Source organism: Aplosporella prunicola, assembly GCF_010093885.1.
Source record: "Aplosporella prunicola CBS 121167 unplaced genomic scaffold K452scaffold_7, whole genome shotgun sequence".
NCBI lineage: Eukaryota > Fungi > Ascomycota > Dothideomycetes > Botryosphaeriales > Aplosporellaceae > Aplosporella > Aplosporella prunicola.
Window position 1 is genome coordinate 1,049,842 of NW_022983535.1, and position 15,116 is coordinate 1,064,957.

At 52.7% G+C, this 15,116-nt stretch overlaps 4 protein-coding genes across 4 annotated transcripts; 1 reads left to right on the forward strand and 3 right to left on the reverse strand.

Moving 5' to 3' along the window:
- Positions 1 to 66: 66 nt before the first annotated feature.
- Positions 67 to 1,891, forward strand: K452DRAFT_223435 (uncharacterized protein; the record flags this gene model as incomplete). The annotated part of the gene is made up of 3 exons (XM_033536618.1): positions 67 to 535; positions 586 to 763; positions 817 to 1,891. 3 exons carry the CDS (start codon positions 67 to 69, stop codon positions 1,889 to 1,891), a joined length of 1,722 nt encoding a protein of 573 aa, XP_033400044.1.
- A 545-nt stretch (positions 1,892 to 2,436) lies between these two features.
- On the reverse strand, positions 2,437 to 8,476 carry K452DRAFT_246663 (uncharacterized protein; the record flags this gene model as incomplete). Its single annotated transcript, XM_033538027.1, has 4 exons — positions 8,206 to 8,476; positions 5,351 to 8,022; positions 3,122 to 5,248; positions 2,437 to 3,054 (listed from the first exon to the last, which is right to left on the reverse strand). Coding segments are annotated over exons 1-4 (5,673 nt in total), but the record flags the coding sequence as incomplete, so codon positions are not given.
- Positions 8,477 to 10,542: 2,066 nt separating this feature from the next.
- K452DRAFT_296527 (uncharacterized protein) lies at positions 10,543 to 11,800 on the reverse strand (the record flags this gene model as incomplete). The annotated part of the gene is made up of 5 exons (XM_033541922.1): positions 10,543 to 10,809; positions 10,869 to 11,332; positions 11,391 to 11,468; positions 11,528 to 11,733; positions 11,784 to 11,800. The coding sequence occupies 5 exons, from the start codon at positions 11,798 to 11,800 to the stop codon at positions 10,543 to 10,545; spliced, it is 1,032 nt and encodes a 343-aa protein (XP_033400046.1).
- A 500-nt stretch (positions 11,801 to 12,300) lies between these two features.
- On the reverse strand, positions 12,301 to 14,778 carry K452DRAFT_350018 (uncharacterized protein; the record flags this gene model as incomplete). The annotated part of the gene is made up of 3 exons (XM_033545631.1): positions 12,301 to 13,257; positions 13,326 to 14,542; positions 14,763 to 14,778. The coding sequence occupies 3 exons, from the start codon at positions 14,776 to 14,778 to the stop codon at positions 12,301 to 12,303; spliced, it is 2,190 nt and encodes a 729-aa protein (XP_033400047.1).
- Between the last annotated feature and the right edge of the window lie 338 nt (positions 14,779 to 15,116).

The following is a 15,116-nucleotide window of genomic DNA, read 5'->3' on the forward strand; positions in this document are numbered from 1 at the left end:
GCGCAGCCTCCTCCGTCTCCTCCTGTCGATACCTTGTCTTCATTCCCTGCAGCGACCCCGCCGCCGATGTACCATGCGAGCTCCAGTCCTGCGTGGTTGCCGCCGCCGGAGAATACCGGACCCTACCTCTCCCCACCAGATCCATACGGGGCATACGGGGATGCCTCTCAGTCCTATGTATCGTTTCCAGGCACGCAATCTTCGAATTCTTTCGTTGCAAGTGGGTCCCAGCTTGCACTGGATAAGCCAACGTCAGGACTACGTGGGACTCTTAGGAAGCCTCGCCATCTGGCATCTCAATCCTTTTCAAATCTCAGAGACGCGCTGAATGAGCAGATAAGCCCCCCAGCGGAATTAATTTGCCAGAAATCAAGGCTGGCTTCCCAGTCTGTTACGAACCTGAACGAAACCTTCCACGAAAAGACGACGCAGTACATGGCTCAGACCTCTGCACTTTGTGATGCCATCTCTAACAAGCTCGATGAGATATTAACGTGCATAGATTCGGGGAGATTCGGAGGCGAGACGGAACCAGGTAAGATGACTCTGTCCTTGCAGTTCTTTCTGCCATCTTACCAGTTTTAGTCATGCACCAGTACCCTCAATATCAACAGCCGCAGTACTCGCCGCCGCTTGGCTATGAGAACGATCCCAAAGGAACCCAATCGGGTCAGCTGTCCACCCAGACGAACGCAAATCATTTCAGCAAAGTTTGGCTATACGGCAATTCCCGTCTTCCGCCATACTTGCCGCCTTTGAAAGTGTAAGAAGCAACTTACAAAACTATTCTAAGCCTTTCAGCTAAGCTCAGACTAGTTATATGCCAACTTGGCCTCTTTTGTGCCTGGCCGCTCAATATTCGGAGAAAGCCTATTACCGGCCAACTGGAGGAGAGTCTGAGACGCATGTTGATGCCAATTGGCGAAGCGGTACAAAAGCAATGGTACTAAAGAGTGTTCCCGTCGACGACATGAACACGATAGTATTCGCTATCCGCGGCAGCCAAACTTTCATGGATTGGGCAGTCAACTTCAGGCCGGCGCCGTCTTCCCCGAAGGACTTTCTGGACGATCCGGGCAATATGGTACACGCTGGCTTCCTCTACGTCGCACGGAAGATGGTTGCACCAGTAGCAGCACGTCTACGGACCCTTCTTTCCGAGAACCCGCACCGCTCCACCTGCTCCCTCCTCATCACGGGCCACTCTGCCGGCGGCGCCGTCGCAGCCCTGCTCTACGCGCACATGCTTTCGACGACGGTCCAATCCGAACTCACGCGGCTAACCGACTTCTTCAAACGCGTCCACTGCGTCACGTTCGGCGCGCCGCCCGTCACTCTGCTGCCGCTCTCGAAGCCGCCCAGCCCCCGCCATAAAAAAAGCCTCTTCTTCGCCTTCATCAACGAAGGCGACCCCGTCATCCGCGCCGACAAGGAAGTCATCAAAAGCCTACTTCGGCTGTACGCCAACCCCGCGCCGCACAACAGCAGCCTGGCGACGCTCTCAAGCGCCACGCTGCAGAGCTCGGCCAACCTCCTCGGCGTCGGCAAGAAGGCGGCGGCGGCGGCGAAGCGTCCGCACCAGCCCAAGGCGAGCAGCTGGTCCGCGCCTGCGCCCGCGCACCTCTTGCCCATGCCCTCGTGGAAGGTCCCGCCCGGCACGCTGAGCTGCGCGGGGAAGCTGGTGCTCCTGCGCGATCGCCCCGGCGCGAGACACCCTGGTGCCGCCTTGCAGCACTCGCACAACGACCACGACCTCGAGGCTTGCGTCGTCGAGGACGAGCAGCTGCGCGCCGTCATCTTTGGCGACCCCGTCTGCCATATGATGAGGTTGTATGCGAGGAGGATCGAGGTCTTGGCTACGAGGGCGGTGACGGTGGGGGGGATGGGATGAGCTGGGTTGAGCTGAGGTGGCGGTGGCGGCGGCGGTGGCTGCTGTAGGTTGCTGTATACCCGTGTCTTGTCTTACTCAAGTCTCTGCTTTTCGGGAGGGGGGTGTTTTGCAGAGGCGGACAACGTTTGTTGGCAAGAGGAGGTCTGGGCTGGGCCCTGTGATTACATTATAATAACGGCCGGTAGTAGGAATAAAAGTAAACAATTCTTCATCAACAACAAGCTTCGATTCGCTATTTACAATTTGATCCTTCACTCTCCCATTACCCGAAAACTTCAAATGACACTGCAGAACTACCCTTTTGTGGTCGCAACCTTGGACTTGGCCTGCCCTCCCACCGGCCCACCCTCACTCATATTCATAAATTCCGCAGTCTCCACCATCTGCGGAGAAGAAGTCTTTTGAGAGCGGTGATCTCCATCCCTCGACTCCTGGAATGACCCTTCCTTCGTCCTGCTCGCGAAGCCGCCTTGAACAGCGCCTCCAGACGACTTGCCCGAGAAGTTGCCCTGGCCATTGCCGCGAAGCAGATCGGTGACGCTCAGCAGCCCACTCGTGCGGCGCAAGTGGTTCTGGTGCTTCATCTTCTCGCTCTCGGTGTAGAACTCGAACGAGGCCGGCTGCTTCCACATGCCCAGCCCGTTGCCCTTCTCCTTGACGTTCCAGTCGATGCCGTGGCTGGCGACGGCGTTGGCCGACCACGCCTGCTCGCCTTGGAACAGCTCCCGCAGCTGCCCGTACAGGTTGCGGTACTGGGCAGCGTCCTTGTCCCAGCCGCCCAGGCGCAGGAACGAGCGCTTCAGCAGCTCGAGGTACGTGACGGCGAGCTGGGCGCCCTCGGCCGTGTCAATCATGCCGTACTCCTCGTACGCATCCAGCACCTCGCGCAGCACGCGCTCGTACACGCCCATCGCCGCGCGGTGGTTCCCGTCCGCCGTGTACAGGCTACCCAGCAGCTCGAACATCTCCAGCGTCGTCGCGTCCACCGCCCCCCACACCCGCCGCAGGTTGTACGTCATGTCCTCGGCCAGGTGGATGGCGTGCTCGCGCCGCCCGGGCAGGATAAACTGCACCTCGACGAGGCGCTGCCCGATGTTGACCATGACGGCCGACGACCACACCGTCTGCGAGTGCCGCGACGTCCACAGCGTCGAGAGAATCATCTAAGACTTTTTAGCGACGGGGGTTTTTGGGGGGTTAAGATCCTGCGCGGAAGCGTTCCCAACTGACCTCTAGTGCTTCATACGCTTTTTGCTCGCCGAGCAAGCCGACCAGATCGTTCAGCTCGGCCAGCGACATGGCGCTGAAGCTGATGTCGGAGCGCCGGAAGGACTCCAGCACCCTCTGCAGGATGGACGCGGACAGATCGAGCATTTGCTGGTGCAGCTTCTGCTCCTGGCACTTGCGGGTCCCGCGCCCTGCCAGCCCAAGGCAGAGCTTAAAGGCGAGTTCAATGTTCTGCCGGTTCTGATACCCGCCATAGAGCTGGAGGAATCGGTCGATGAAAACCGACAGCTCGTACGCTTCCTTGAACTTGGACGCTTCCATGTACTTCTGCACGTTTGTGCTCGTGGCCGAAACAACCGCAAAGTCCCTGTCGTTCTTGCCCATTTCGTCGATGCAGATGCCAAAGAACTCCTTGGCCATGGGCGAGGACTCTGAGGTCTGGAAGCAGGACACGAACTGCTTGAACAGGTCTCGCTCGACCTTCTTGAACTCCTCGGTACGTTGCGCCTGCTTGTACAGCAAGCACAGACGCGACCCATGGCTGAAGGTAACCTCGAAACTGGTCCTGTTCTTGGTTGCTTGGACGTAGCTCTGGTAGAGAAGATGCTCGTTCAACAGCGACGCCATGAGCTCGCTGAAGAGGCTGTTGGTCGTTGCGCCGCGCAGCGCTTCCTCAAACGCAACTATGAACACGAGAGTGTGCCTTCCCGCGCCTTTGATGCTGAGCTTGGAGTCGTATTCCTCGGTGATGATCTGCCTCCGGAACTCGCTGAGGATCCACATCCCCGTGTCCTTCTTGCCCAGCTGCAGGTAGAGCCTGGCCATCGCCTGCGCTGACACAAACAACTTCCGGCGATCCGTTTCAGTGAGCGCGATCTTGGTCACGGAGGCTTGCAGAAGCTGCAGAACCTGGCCGATGGTTTCCTGGTTCGTCTCTTTGGAGAGGGACGAAGTCATCTTGGTAAGTTGCCCAATGGCCTGGTCCGAGGCATACCCCTCCCGGGATACGATCTGCTGGTATTCCTCCGCGTACAGCGTCACGCCCTTGTTGCTCGTGGAAGCCTGGGTCGAGTACAAATGCGCGAGGTTCTGCTTCGCCTGCGTAATCTGCTTGATCGTCGTCTTGCTGAAGCTCGGGCTCTTGGAAGTGTTGGAGAAGGCGCTCTCGTAGGTCGAAATGGCCTGCGAGCGGTGCTCGTCCGACCGCCCATACACCACCGCCAGATGAATCGTCGCCTTGGCTACCATCTCGTCTTGCCCGCTGAAGAGCTTGAGACACCTCTCTCGATACTCTGTTGAGATTCGGATGAGCATCTTGTGCTCAACCTGGAGCCTATTGTCAAGCAACCCAAAGTAGCCGTAGAACATCCTCTCAACGGTGTCAGGCATCCAGCGATAAGGGACCTCGGCCTTTTGGAGGAACGTCTGCCACAGCAGCGTGTAGTAGTGCTCGGCCGCCTTCCACTGCTGCAGCTCCTTGTAAATCGAACACAAGGCGAGCGCCGCCTCGACCGCGCCCCACTCGAGAATGTTGCTCCCAGAATCCAAAGCCGTAACCACTTCTAAGAAATACTTCTCGGCGTCCTTGATCCGGTGCAGCTCTCTGCAAAGCCGCCCCACCCGGTACGCTGTCTCGATGGTAGTGGCGTGTCTGGGCTTGAGGTTCTTCTTCTGCAGCTCGTACGTCTCGCCGAGCACGTCGATGGCCTTTTCGAACTGGTACGTCGTCTCGTAGAAATCCTCGAGCTCTTTCATCGCCGCCAGGAACAGGCCGTCTTGCGGGCCCAGGGTTTTGCACGACTGGAAAACGTGCACGAGGACAAGCTCGGCTTTGCCGATCCGTCGTTGCTTGAAGTAGCACAGTGCCAGGCGCTTGGCGAGGTCGATGGTTTCGTTGCGGTTGTGCAAGGGAAGGACCGCCTTGTCCCCGTTCACTATCGATGGCCAGGTGACCTCGAGCACCTTGAACGTGACCTTGACGGCCTCGGACCACCGCTCCTGCCGCACATACAGTGCGGATAGTGTTTCCGCGGTCATGAGAGCTCCCGATTGCGTTGAGTGCCCGGTGTGCTCGCCAGGGGCCGACGTGCCCGGCTTCGTGGAAGTGTCGAAGACGAAAGACCTTGACACCTGGATTTGGGAATCGAACATGTCTTCCAGCTCCGACATGTCGTCCGGGAAGTCGTCTTCCTGTTGCATGAACTCGGAGCTTTGTTGCGTCATGGCAGAAACTTCCTTGGTTACCTTGGACAGCCAAAGCGCAGATTCCCTGGCTAGCTCGCTGTTCTGCTTGTTGTTTTGCTTGCAGAACGTCCACAGCGTCATGAATATCAGCTTTGCTGTGCTGAGCGAAGACAGATGGCACAGCCTTTTGCCGATGGTGAGGACGCTCATCAGCGTCTCTTCGGTGAAATCCAGCTGGGACGACTGGTTGAGACATCTCTCGTACTCGGACCAGAGGCCGACAAGGACGTTTTTCGCGTCGTCAGTGCGGTCGTGGCTCTCCAAGAAGCTTTCGTACTCAAGCGCGATCTGGACCTTTCGCTCCTGCAGTGCAGGCGAGTTGTTGGTCTGGGCCGTCCGCGCAATGGTCTGCCACAGCTCCACCAACACGCCCTCTGCCTTGCCCGTCTTCTGTATCGTCTCGTAGTGGGCCACCATGCTGAGAGCCGCGTCGATGAGAGCGCGGTCCGTGAGAGGAAGCGAATTGCGCGATGACTCGTAGCTGGACACTTCGTACCCAGTGAGGTCGGACGTCTTGCCAGTGTCCTTCAGGAGCTGCGTCAAGCTCCTGCGCGTATTGACAGTCTCGGGATGCTGGTGCCCATAGTGCTCAACGCACATGTTGTAGCGCTCTCGTTGCAGCTCGCCGGCGCGATCGATTTTGTTGGTCTGACGGTATAGCGCCGCCAGTTCACCCGTGTACTTGATGGTGAGTGAGTCCGATGCGCCCCGTGTATGCTTCAGGTACGAAATCAGATACTGCAGCATTTCTTCCCAAACCTCCATGGATTTTTGGTCTTTTTGCGGCGCAACTCTCTCGGTGGATTGCACGTACTCGGCCACAATCGCGGCTAGCACGCCGTTGAGTTGGCCCAATAGCGGGAGGCCGATTTTGAACGTACGAGCGTAGCTCGCCTGCGCCTCGGGGGTCCGAGAAAGCTGCTGATATGTGCGGGAGATGGCGATCAGTGACTGGAAAGTCGTCTCTGAATGGTCGCCTGTGATGGCTTGCCGCAGGTTCATGGCCATTTCCTGCAACTTGATGGTGTCGGTCGCCATGGTCTGTGGACTCCAGCAGCTGAATTCAAGTACGGCCAACGCAGTGCATGTTGGGAAGACTTTTTTGAGCTCGTTGGTGATGTTTGGTTGGCCATTCTTCTGGCACATGGGCGAGTTCAGGAAATCGATTGCCCAGTACCGCACAGTGTATTCCAAAAGCGGATAGCGCTCAAATAGTCTCTTCATGTGGCCATGAGGAAGGGCTTCCATCGTGGGGGAGAGTGACTCCGTAAAGGAGATGTTCGCATAAGCAAGGCATTTGAGAACCAAGTCGCAGTGCGCTTCCTGGAGGCTAAACGGGAAGCGTGCATCGGCCTTGCCGGATTCTTTCACGCCCGCTGCGAGCTCGAGGAGTTGATGTCTGATGGGTAGATGGCTGAATCGGACAACTCCATTTTGAGTGCGTACGAAAGGGCCGAGGGCGCTCCGCACATCGTTCTCGGCATCAGTGAGCCTTGGTGTACTGGTCATGTTGGCTGTGTCGATGCTCATCAGACATCGGATTTCCTCTACGGTGAGAGGTCGATGAGCGGCCAAGAGCCAGGAAATGGCAGACCGTGTTTCCTTGTGATCGAGTTTTAGGAAAGAGAGAAGTTTTTGCACCGTCTCAAGCAGTGTCTTTGGGGCCTTGTCCAACGTTCGAGTGATGCCGTCGAACGTCTTTTCTTGCTTGAGGATCTCCAGGATGAGAACGGCTTGTGTGAATGAGCCATCTGCACAAGATACCAAACGCTGGACGATGGTCGACTTTTGATCCATTGAGATCGCTGGAAGGGATGAGGCGACCAAACTTCGGACAACACGTGTGATATCTTCCGTGACGTGTTTGACTTCGATGTTGTAAAGCCGAATATGGCCAGTTCCTGACTTCCTAAGTGGCCGAGACAACACAATAGCCTTGCCTGTGGGGCACTTCGAAGTCATCTGATGCAGGCGGCCAATAAACCTGGTGCATGCGTCGTCACCTCCATCGAGCTGGTCAAGCCCATCGATAACAATCATGAACTGCTTGTCTTTCAACCCGATTTCGAGGACGTCCCACAGGGCTTGCTCCATCTTGTCCTCATTCCAGACCTGTTCTTTGAGAAGAGACGTGATGCGTTCGGCCATTTCGATGTTGCCTACGCTTCTGTCGAAAAGCTGTAAGAGCAGGCCTTTGACAATGCTCAGAGGCGATGTCTGAGATTTGATGTCAGGCTCAATGAAGTAGGATATAACATCGCATCTGAGCCGTCCTTGTCGACGACGCAGCCTCTCAACAATCCATTCCGCCAAGACACTCTTTCCACAACCAGATTTGCCGGTTATGAGGAAGACATTTTCTTGGCCAAAGCGGAAGAAGTCCTTCAACGGCGTGTCAAACCATTCGCATGTAAACTCCTCATGGCGGCTACATGTCCCAAGGCGGTTGGAAACCAGCTCTTTGGCGATCGTATCGTTGGGTGACAGGAATTGACGGATGTCCTCGATCATTGAAGATTCTTTTCCCAGCTGAGTGGTCCAAAACGCATTGGCAAGGGAGTCCCTGTGTTCGAAAAAGACAGTGGCAGCGCGTCCGAAAGTGGCGTCGAACTCAGCAACGCTGTTGGATGTTCCACCGCGAGAGTAATATTCGGCAACGCCTGTGACCAAGCGGAGAAGGTCGGCGAAAACATCGGCTAGGATATGCCGGACGATGTCGCTGGCAGAGAAGGTCTCGCTGTTGCTGACAAAATAAGAAAGCTCGAGGCCCATGTTGTAGAACAAGGCAAACGCCCTGTCTAGCAGGTCAAGCCGATGCGATCCAACTTGCAGTAGAAGGCAACAGTTTCCCCAAACAAGGTGAGCCGCCTCATCGCTGGAGGGAACGAAGTCCTTGAGCGCTTTCCGGAAGTGGTGCACTGAAGTCGAGAAGAACTCAGCCCGTTGAAGCACCCTATCCCATTGACTTCCCCTATGGGGCATGTACTGCAGGCGAAGAGACGCGATAAAGTCCAGAAATTCCTCGACGTCGGAAATATCTTGGAAAGAAGTTTGAGTTGCCGACGCGGATGTTCGGTTTCCATTCCTCGTTACTTGCATGGTTACGTCGCGCAATGCGGTTACCCGCTGAGCTTCCTGGTCTGAAAAGCTGGCCGGTGGCGGCATTTCTTGTCCTATCATGCTGCTGTGCTGCCCGCCATGCATTTCGGTGGAAGGCATATTCTTCGAAAATTGATGCCCAAAGAAACTAACGGTTACGTTAAATCCAGAAGCCCTGTTGTCAAGTTGCCAACTTACCTGCTGAGAGTCGATGGAGCCATCTCGGAAGGTAAAGGGTTCAGAGATGGGGGTACCAAAAAGAGATAGTCGTAGTGTGTTACATGTTATGTGTTGGTTTTGCAAATCTCGGAATCAAAGCCTTCATGCTGCTCCTTTATCCTACAGCTTTTGGATTCTGGAAAGGGGATTGTATTGACGTCAGAAAGCGACCGTCATAATCTAGCATGCTGTTGTCCATCCCTGCCCCGACTCCGAAGTCTATGGCTGGACGATCATCAGCTCTAGTGCAAATCAAGGAAACCAAACCCTGGCGTCTTACGCCGCAAGATAGTTTTGTACACCAGAGTGTTCGGTAGCGAAAGCTTACCCCAGGGTTGAAACTACGCGTAACAAAGAAACCATTCTTTTCTAAACGTGGCTGTTGTTGATGGGTGGTGGAGTTGAGAAAGGTAGCAGCTGTAAAGCTCCATCAAGAAAGAAATGGTTTATATGCAAGGGTCCACCCAGACTTAGGGGTCTCATAAAGCTGCTTTGGTCTTGTTATCCCAGCCGTTCAAAATTGAATGCGAGTTTGTATAACTGAAACTAGTTGTTGTCTTTTCAGACTACTCATCTGTCTCAAAAGTGCATCGTAATGAGCGAAACTGATGGCAGGGAATAAAGTCAACAGAAAACCGTCAGTATGACACAGAACAGACTGCACCGATCGCGACTGGAGGAGGCTGCGATTGTGGATCATGGCTAACCTTAGAGGTCGTGTCATATCCCTTCGCAACCCGTTCGTATTTTTCCAATTGGGCAAACACCAGCCTTCAGGGACGGCTTGTGGGATATACCTGTCACAAGAGGAGAAAGATCTGCGACAAGTGGTTGACATACCAAGAGGTGGAGTGGCAGTGGTTCAATCAATCAACACGGACAGATCCGCAAACGGCATTTTGTGACGACATCCGCCTAGACCGTTCCGCGATTTAGGTTCCGCGACGTCCCTACCCGAGCCGATAATATTCCAGGGCTGCTCGTACCGTGGTCCTAAAAAGCCAAGGTTAGCAAAGCCAGCCCTTTTAGGCATGGTCTACGCCGTACCCCGCCTCCTTTCTCTACCCCACCTTTACGAAGGTACGACGCCGATGCGCTCGCAATTTATCACCACATGCAAGAAGTCTGTCGTATACGTTATCTTTGTCGCCTTTGTTTAACAAATCGTTTCCAATCGCATATGATGGAAGGCGAATGGGCAGTTGAGTATTAACAAACGTTTACCCAAAGCCAGCTACAAACTACTCTACTTCACTCTCAGCTTCCATAACCCCGCAGCGGGGACGGATAAATGTCCGGCCACCACAGTATAGCGGGCAAATAAGCTTTATATCTTTAGCGTTTGGTATACTTTCGCAATCAACCACTAGACTCTTGTCTATTCAGGAGGATCTTGCATTAATCCCGTGTCTGATTCCTAAGAACTACGACATTGACGTTGATTTGGACGCTGGAGGTACGAACTCGTGCATGTCACTGCGACAGCGCCCATAAAGAAATATATTCAAATTGAGAATGCGACACAAGCGAAAAGAAAGGCGAAAACAAACAAAAGCTTATACTTCTCACTATGTTGCTGCTCGGTAAGCTTTCAGTAAGGCGGGATCTAAGATGTTAGTATTAGCAAATATCGCAAAAGAGCTCTTTACTATGAATATTAGATTCAATGGAACAAAGATCGTACGATACGGTCATCCTTTTTATTGTTCAGGGTAACATGTAAAAACTTGCCACAGGCACCACCATTTAAAAAGATGATAAGGTTTATAAGTTTCTATTAGGAGAATCAATACCGCTATATGAGAAGTCGAACTTGGTTCATAGGCCTACCACGATAGGCTACTCTAACCAGACACTAACGTCTAAAGGGATGGGATGCCGACCAGCTGGGTACCTTCGCTACGGACAGTTTCTGGAATTTCTTCCTCTAAGCTCTTCTGGGAGGGACTCCAACCAAGAAGCTCACGCGCCCTTAAAGCCTCGCAGCGAGCATTGGTAGCGAGGAGGAAAGTGGCATGGGGAAACAGCTTGTCTGCTTCTTCAGGTGAAAGTGCGTCGACTTCTTGGGTTTTGATATAACCCTGTTCGTTGGCAGCCTGCGCCACGCGACTGGATAGCTCCGAGAAAGGCTGTCAAAGGATATATGATTAGCTTGACTATCAATACTTGAGAAATCTTCGGGACTTACAAGTTGTCCGGTGCCAGTAAAGTAAATGCCATTCTCGTTCCAGTAAGGCTTCGAATCGTCACCTTTTGCGGCTCTCTCCACAAGGCGCAGAAAGATGTCGCCGAGATCTTGGACATGGACATTATCCCAGACGCTCTGCCCCTTCCCAACTTGCCACGCTTTTCCACGCCGGATTATCGTCTTGGCCAGCTCAGGGGTTTGAATGCTTCTCTGATTTACTGGTCCTCTACCGGGGCCGTAGATGACTGGCCCGACAACAAGGGCGGTTTTAATGCCTGGAGTTTTGGCAGACGCATTAAGAACAGCGTTGTCAACAGCTCTGCTGGGATGCTTCTTGATCCACTGCCTAATATCCTCGATGCCATTGAAGTCATTGAACACCTTATCGGACGGCTCCCCAAATCGTTTGTTGGCAATTTCCTCGCAAGAGAGTAGAGTTGCACCGGACATTTGCAGCCAGTACCCTTTCCACATTGTTAGTGTGTATGTCAAACCTGGGTCTGGAAAGGACCTAGCACTAACCGGGGCTCTTGCGGCTTCCTGCTGTCAGGCCTTGTTGAATAGCCTGCGCGCTTCCCAAGTGGCTTGTAGCCGCCAAGTCTTTGAGAAAGGATTAGCTCCATTGAGTGTTTTTGATAGCGCTAAGCATTGGCACTTACTTAGGACAATGTCCGCTTTGGACACCTCATCCGAGATGAGGCTCGAATCACCCAAGTCACCCAAAATAGTGCGGACGTTGGGATAGGCTTTGGTGATTTGTGCAGCCTTTCCTACATCCCGCACCAGAGCTGCAATATTATACTCTGGATGGGAATTATAGATGGCGTGCAGTGCTTCGCCGCCAATGTACCCGGACGCACCTGTGCTGGATATGTCTTAACAGGGGTGAAGAATTATTGGTTGTCTGCTTCTTACAGGAAGATCTTGGCCATGGCTCTGAGTTCCGTTGCAATATGGGAATACCAGTAAAACAATGTCGCCAGAGAAAGTTGTACACTATCTTTCCAACAACAACCAACGCATTTAAGCAGAGATTTCGCTGTATAACCCGACTCTAAATAAAATTGAAGAGCTGCTATAGAAGGTAGGCCACCACGTTGGCTGACAAATGTGACTTCCAATATGTCAGCAGCCCGATTTAGAAAGGAAGGCATTGACGACCCGCAGACCCGAGGGTCCACATCTTCCCCGCATCCGCATTGGAGCCGCTCCCGCAAACGGTAAGTGGGAAAACAGGTACGTATGACGTGCAGCTGTCCAAAGTCTCAGGGCCGAGTTCTCTGCATGACCATGTGACGCTATTTAACCACTTTGACGCAGATCCGCGGCTGGTTTGCCGTGGACTTGAGGATGTTTGATTGAGAAATGACATTGATCTTACAATCGCAAGTATCGGGTCATAAGTATCCATGTCTTTCTAAGAAGTAATGTCTCACATTTTGTCCGACATCATGTCCATCCAGCTGATGTTTCTGTCTCCGCATTCCTTCCGGTGTTTCCAAACTTCCTGAGCAATTCTTACGATTTCCCCAGACGCGAAGAAGATGCTTCGTTTGTTGAACATAGAAAGGCATTGAAGAGCTTTCTCCTGCAGCTCCGGTGTTACTGCTTCGCAAGCAGCAATGAACCCCGACCAAGATATTGTCGCTGCAAAATCCTGGTCACCTGCACCTTGAATGGCACAGACTAACAGATAGTCGAGCGTCTTTCGGACGAAGTCCTGGAGTATCATGGCGTTGACGTTGTATACCCGACGATAGAAATATATAAGAAGGGACTGGTGTAGCGCGAGTGCCATATATTTGACGGCGTTCTGATCGATCCCAACCGATTCCGGTGTGTTGGCGTACTCTGTCCCTGCTCGGTCCATGGCTCCCGATACTGACCAACTCCATATATTCTGCTCTAGGGTACTCGTGTGGCGCATCAAAGCAGCTGATATTTGAGCATTAGTGGCTGCAAGTCCCTCCAGCCTTTTCTTTTCATTGGCCAGGCAGATCGTCTGAGAAAGCAGCGTCATGAGTGACTCTGGGATGCCGTAAATATCCGTGTACATGGTTTTTGTCCATCTCCCTTGGACTTTCAGGTGAATGTCATTGTAGCCCAGTTCCATCGTCTTTTCACTAGACGGATCTAGATTCGCATTTAAAGACTCCTCAGGAAGTCGGAATGTTCGGGAGACCGCAGTGAGGTCTGCTTCACTTTGAGAATGTTGTGACTCTTGCCGGCTGCTGATGGCTGTGCTCTCGGCAATGATTCGAAGATGTGTATACATGTGATGCAGCAAACGCACTTTGAAAGATTTTTTCTGTTTCGGTACACCGCGACGAAGGATAAGGAGCTCCGCATCATGAAGGAAGATCCTAATGTTTTGTGGTTCATTGAATACCTATACTCAATAAGTATCTTTGAGGTACGCTGAAAAACTTTGTTGTAAGTTCATCGGAATGCACATACCGAAGAAATAGCCATGGCCAAAATTGCCATGAGCAACTCTTTATACTTGACTTGAGAGTTGCCCACGTATTCGGTCTGGAGTGCCTTTTTCAAGTATTCCTTTGCCATCTTCTGATATTTGATGCCATTCTCAAGCCAGTAGGGCTCATGGTTTTGAGAAGGGCTGAAATATTGGAGGTGGAAAGCGCTGTTTGCTAAGACAGCGTAGAATATAGCAAGTCTCGGACAAGATGTGTTGTCCCCAAGTGTCAGCTCCCCGAATGTTTCCATCACGTAAGGTACGAAAAGTCTTTGCCATGGAGAAAGCCTTCTTCCTAATCGGGGCGGCGACATTGCAAAATTCGATTTGCAATAACGAAGGAGAACAGGAATGTCTGGGGAAAGACTTTGCTCAAAGGGTCGACCAACAGGTGTAAGGTAGGTTTGCGTTATTGCAAAATCTCGTGATAGAGTGTTCGGGGATTCGTTGCTTGTGTTACCGATCGCGGCTGTGTCCAGAGTATCCATGTGGGGGAAAGCCAGATCAGATGAGAGGTTGGGGAATAGGGAGTCTACATCGTAGTTTTCCCCCGAAAGAGTGTCCCATATAGGAAGCTGGTCTTCCTGTTGAGTGAGGTTGAGGTCATCGTGAGAGCTGTCGATCGGAGGACTGGGGAGCTGCTCTGCCACAATCTGCTCGAGCTGTGCGTCCCAAGAATCATTAGTGACTTCGTTTATCACGTTGTCAACACCCTCTGCCGACTCAACTTCCTCAGGGCTCTCCGACGGCTGTGTCCGAGTGCTGTAGGCCCTGAAGACGCTAAAAGGCCCGGCAGTGATACTTTCATTATCGCCTTCTTGGTCTTTGTCACGCCGCTCGCATTTGGCATCAAGTTCAAGCACCATGTCCATGGCTGGCTTACCGCCTGTGCTTTCCGAAAGCTCAAGGCTCATTAGGCGCCGGTCATCCTCTGCAGACAAATCAGTAACTGTAGCGTATTGGAAAGGCTTTGATGGTGTGTAGTTACGCGTACCATTGAACAACGCGTGCCTGTGTATTGTAAAGCTGTTGCTGCCCTGGGCGGATTTCTCATCAGCAATCCAATGAAGACGGGCAGCATAACCCTGACACGGAAGCTTAAGCCGACGGCACGTGTTGCACACCGGCCGAGCTTCGTCACACTTGAAGTGCCGGGATCGACATGTCCCACATCCAGTGAACGTTCGCGATCGTGGTACTCTGGTCGCCATGCTCTTTTTCTTCATCAGGAGAGTTTTGGAGCGGAGCGCGACGTTAAGAGACTTGCGTGGCGATGGCCGGATACTAAACGGGAAGGTTTCCGCGGCCCTGGCCGACAGGCCGATTAATGTGGGGCCACATAACCGTAGCCGCCGCCATAATCGATAACGACCACCAGACACTCGTCACTGTAGCTTCAGACCTCACCACATATATACGAGTGAGAATTTCCATTTTAGAAACTCTGTTCTCTGAACATAGAAGTATGGTCAAAATTCTGTTCTTCCAGCGTGGAATAATTTTTATTTATCGAAGAGCAAACACAACCGCCAAGTTGTTTCATATTGTTCAACTAAGAAAAGAAGAATCGTCTGACAAAAGCGATATATCGATTGCTCATCATAGATTTGATTTGTAATAGGTTATACGTCATTAACAGAGCAGTTTGTGTAACACGGACGCTGCTCGAAATAACCACATCTTATTACTTGTGTAGTTAGGTCTGTCTCTTCGGAAATAAATTTATAGGGATACCATGGATTAATTTTCTAAATAATAGATCCAGGTCAGGT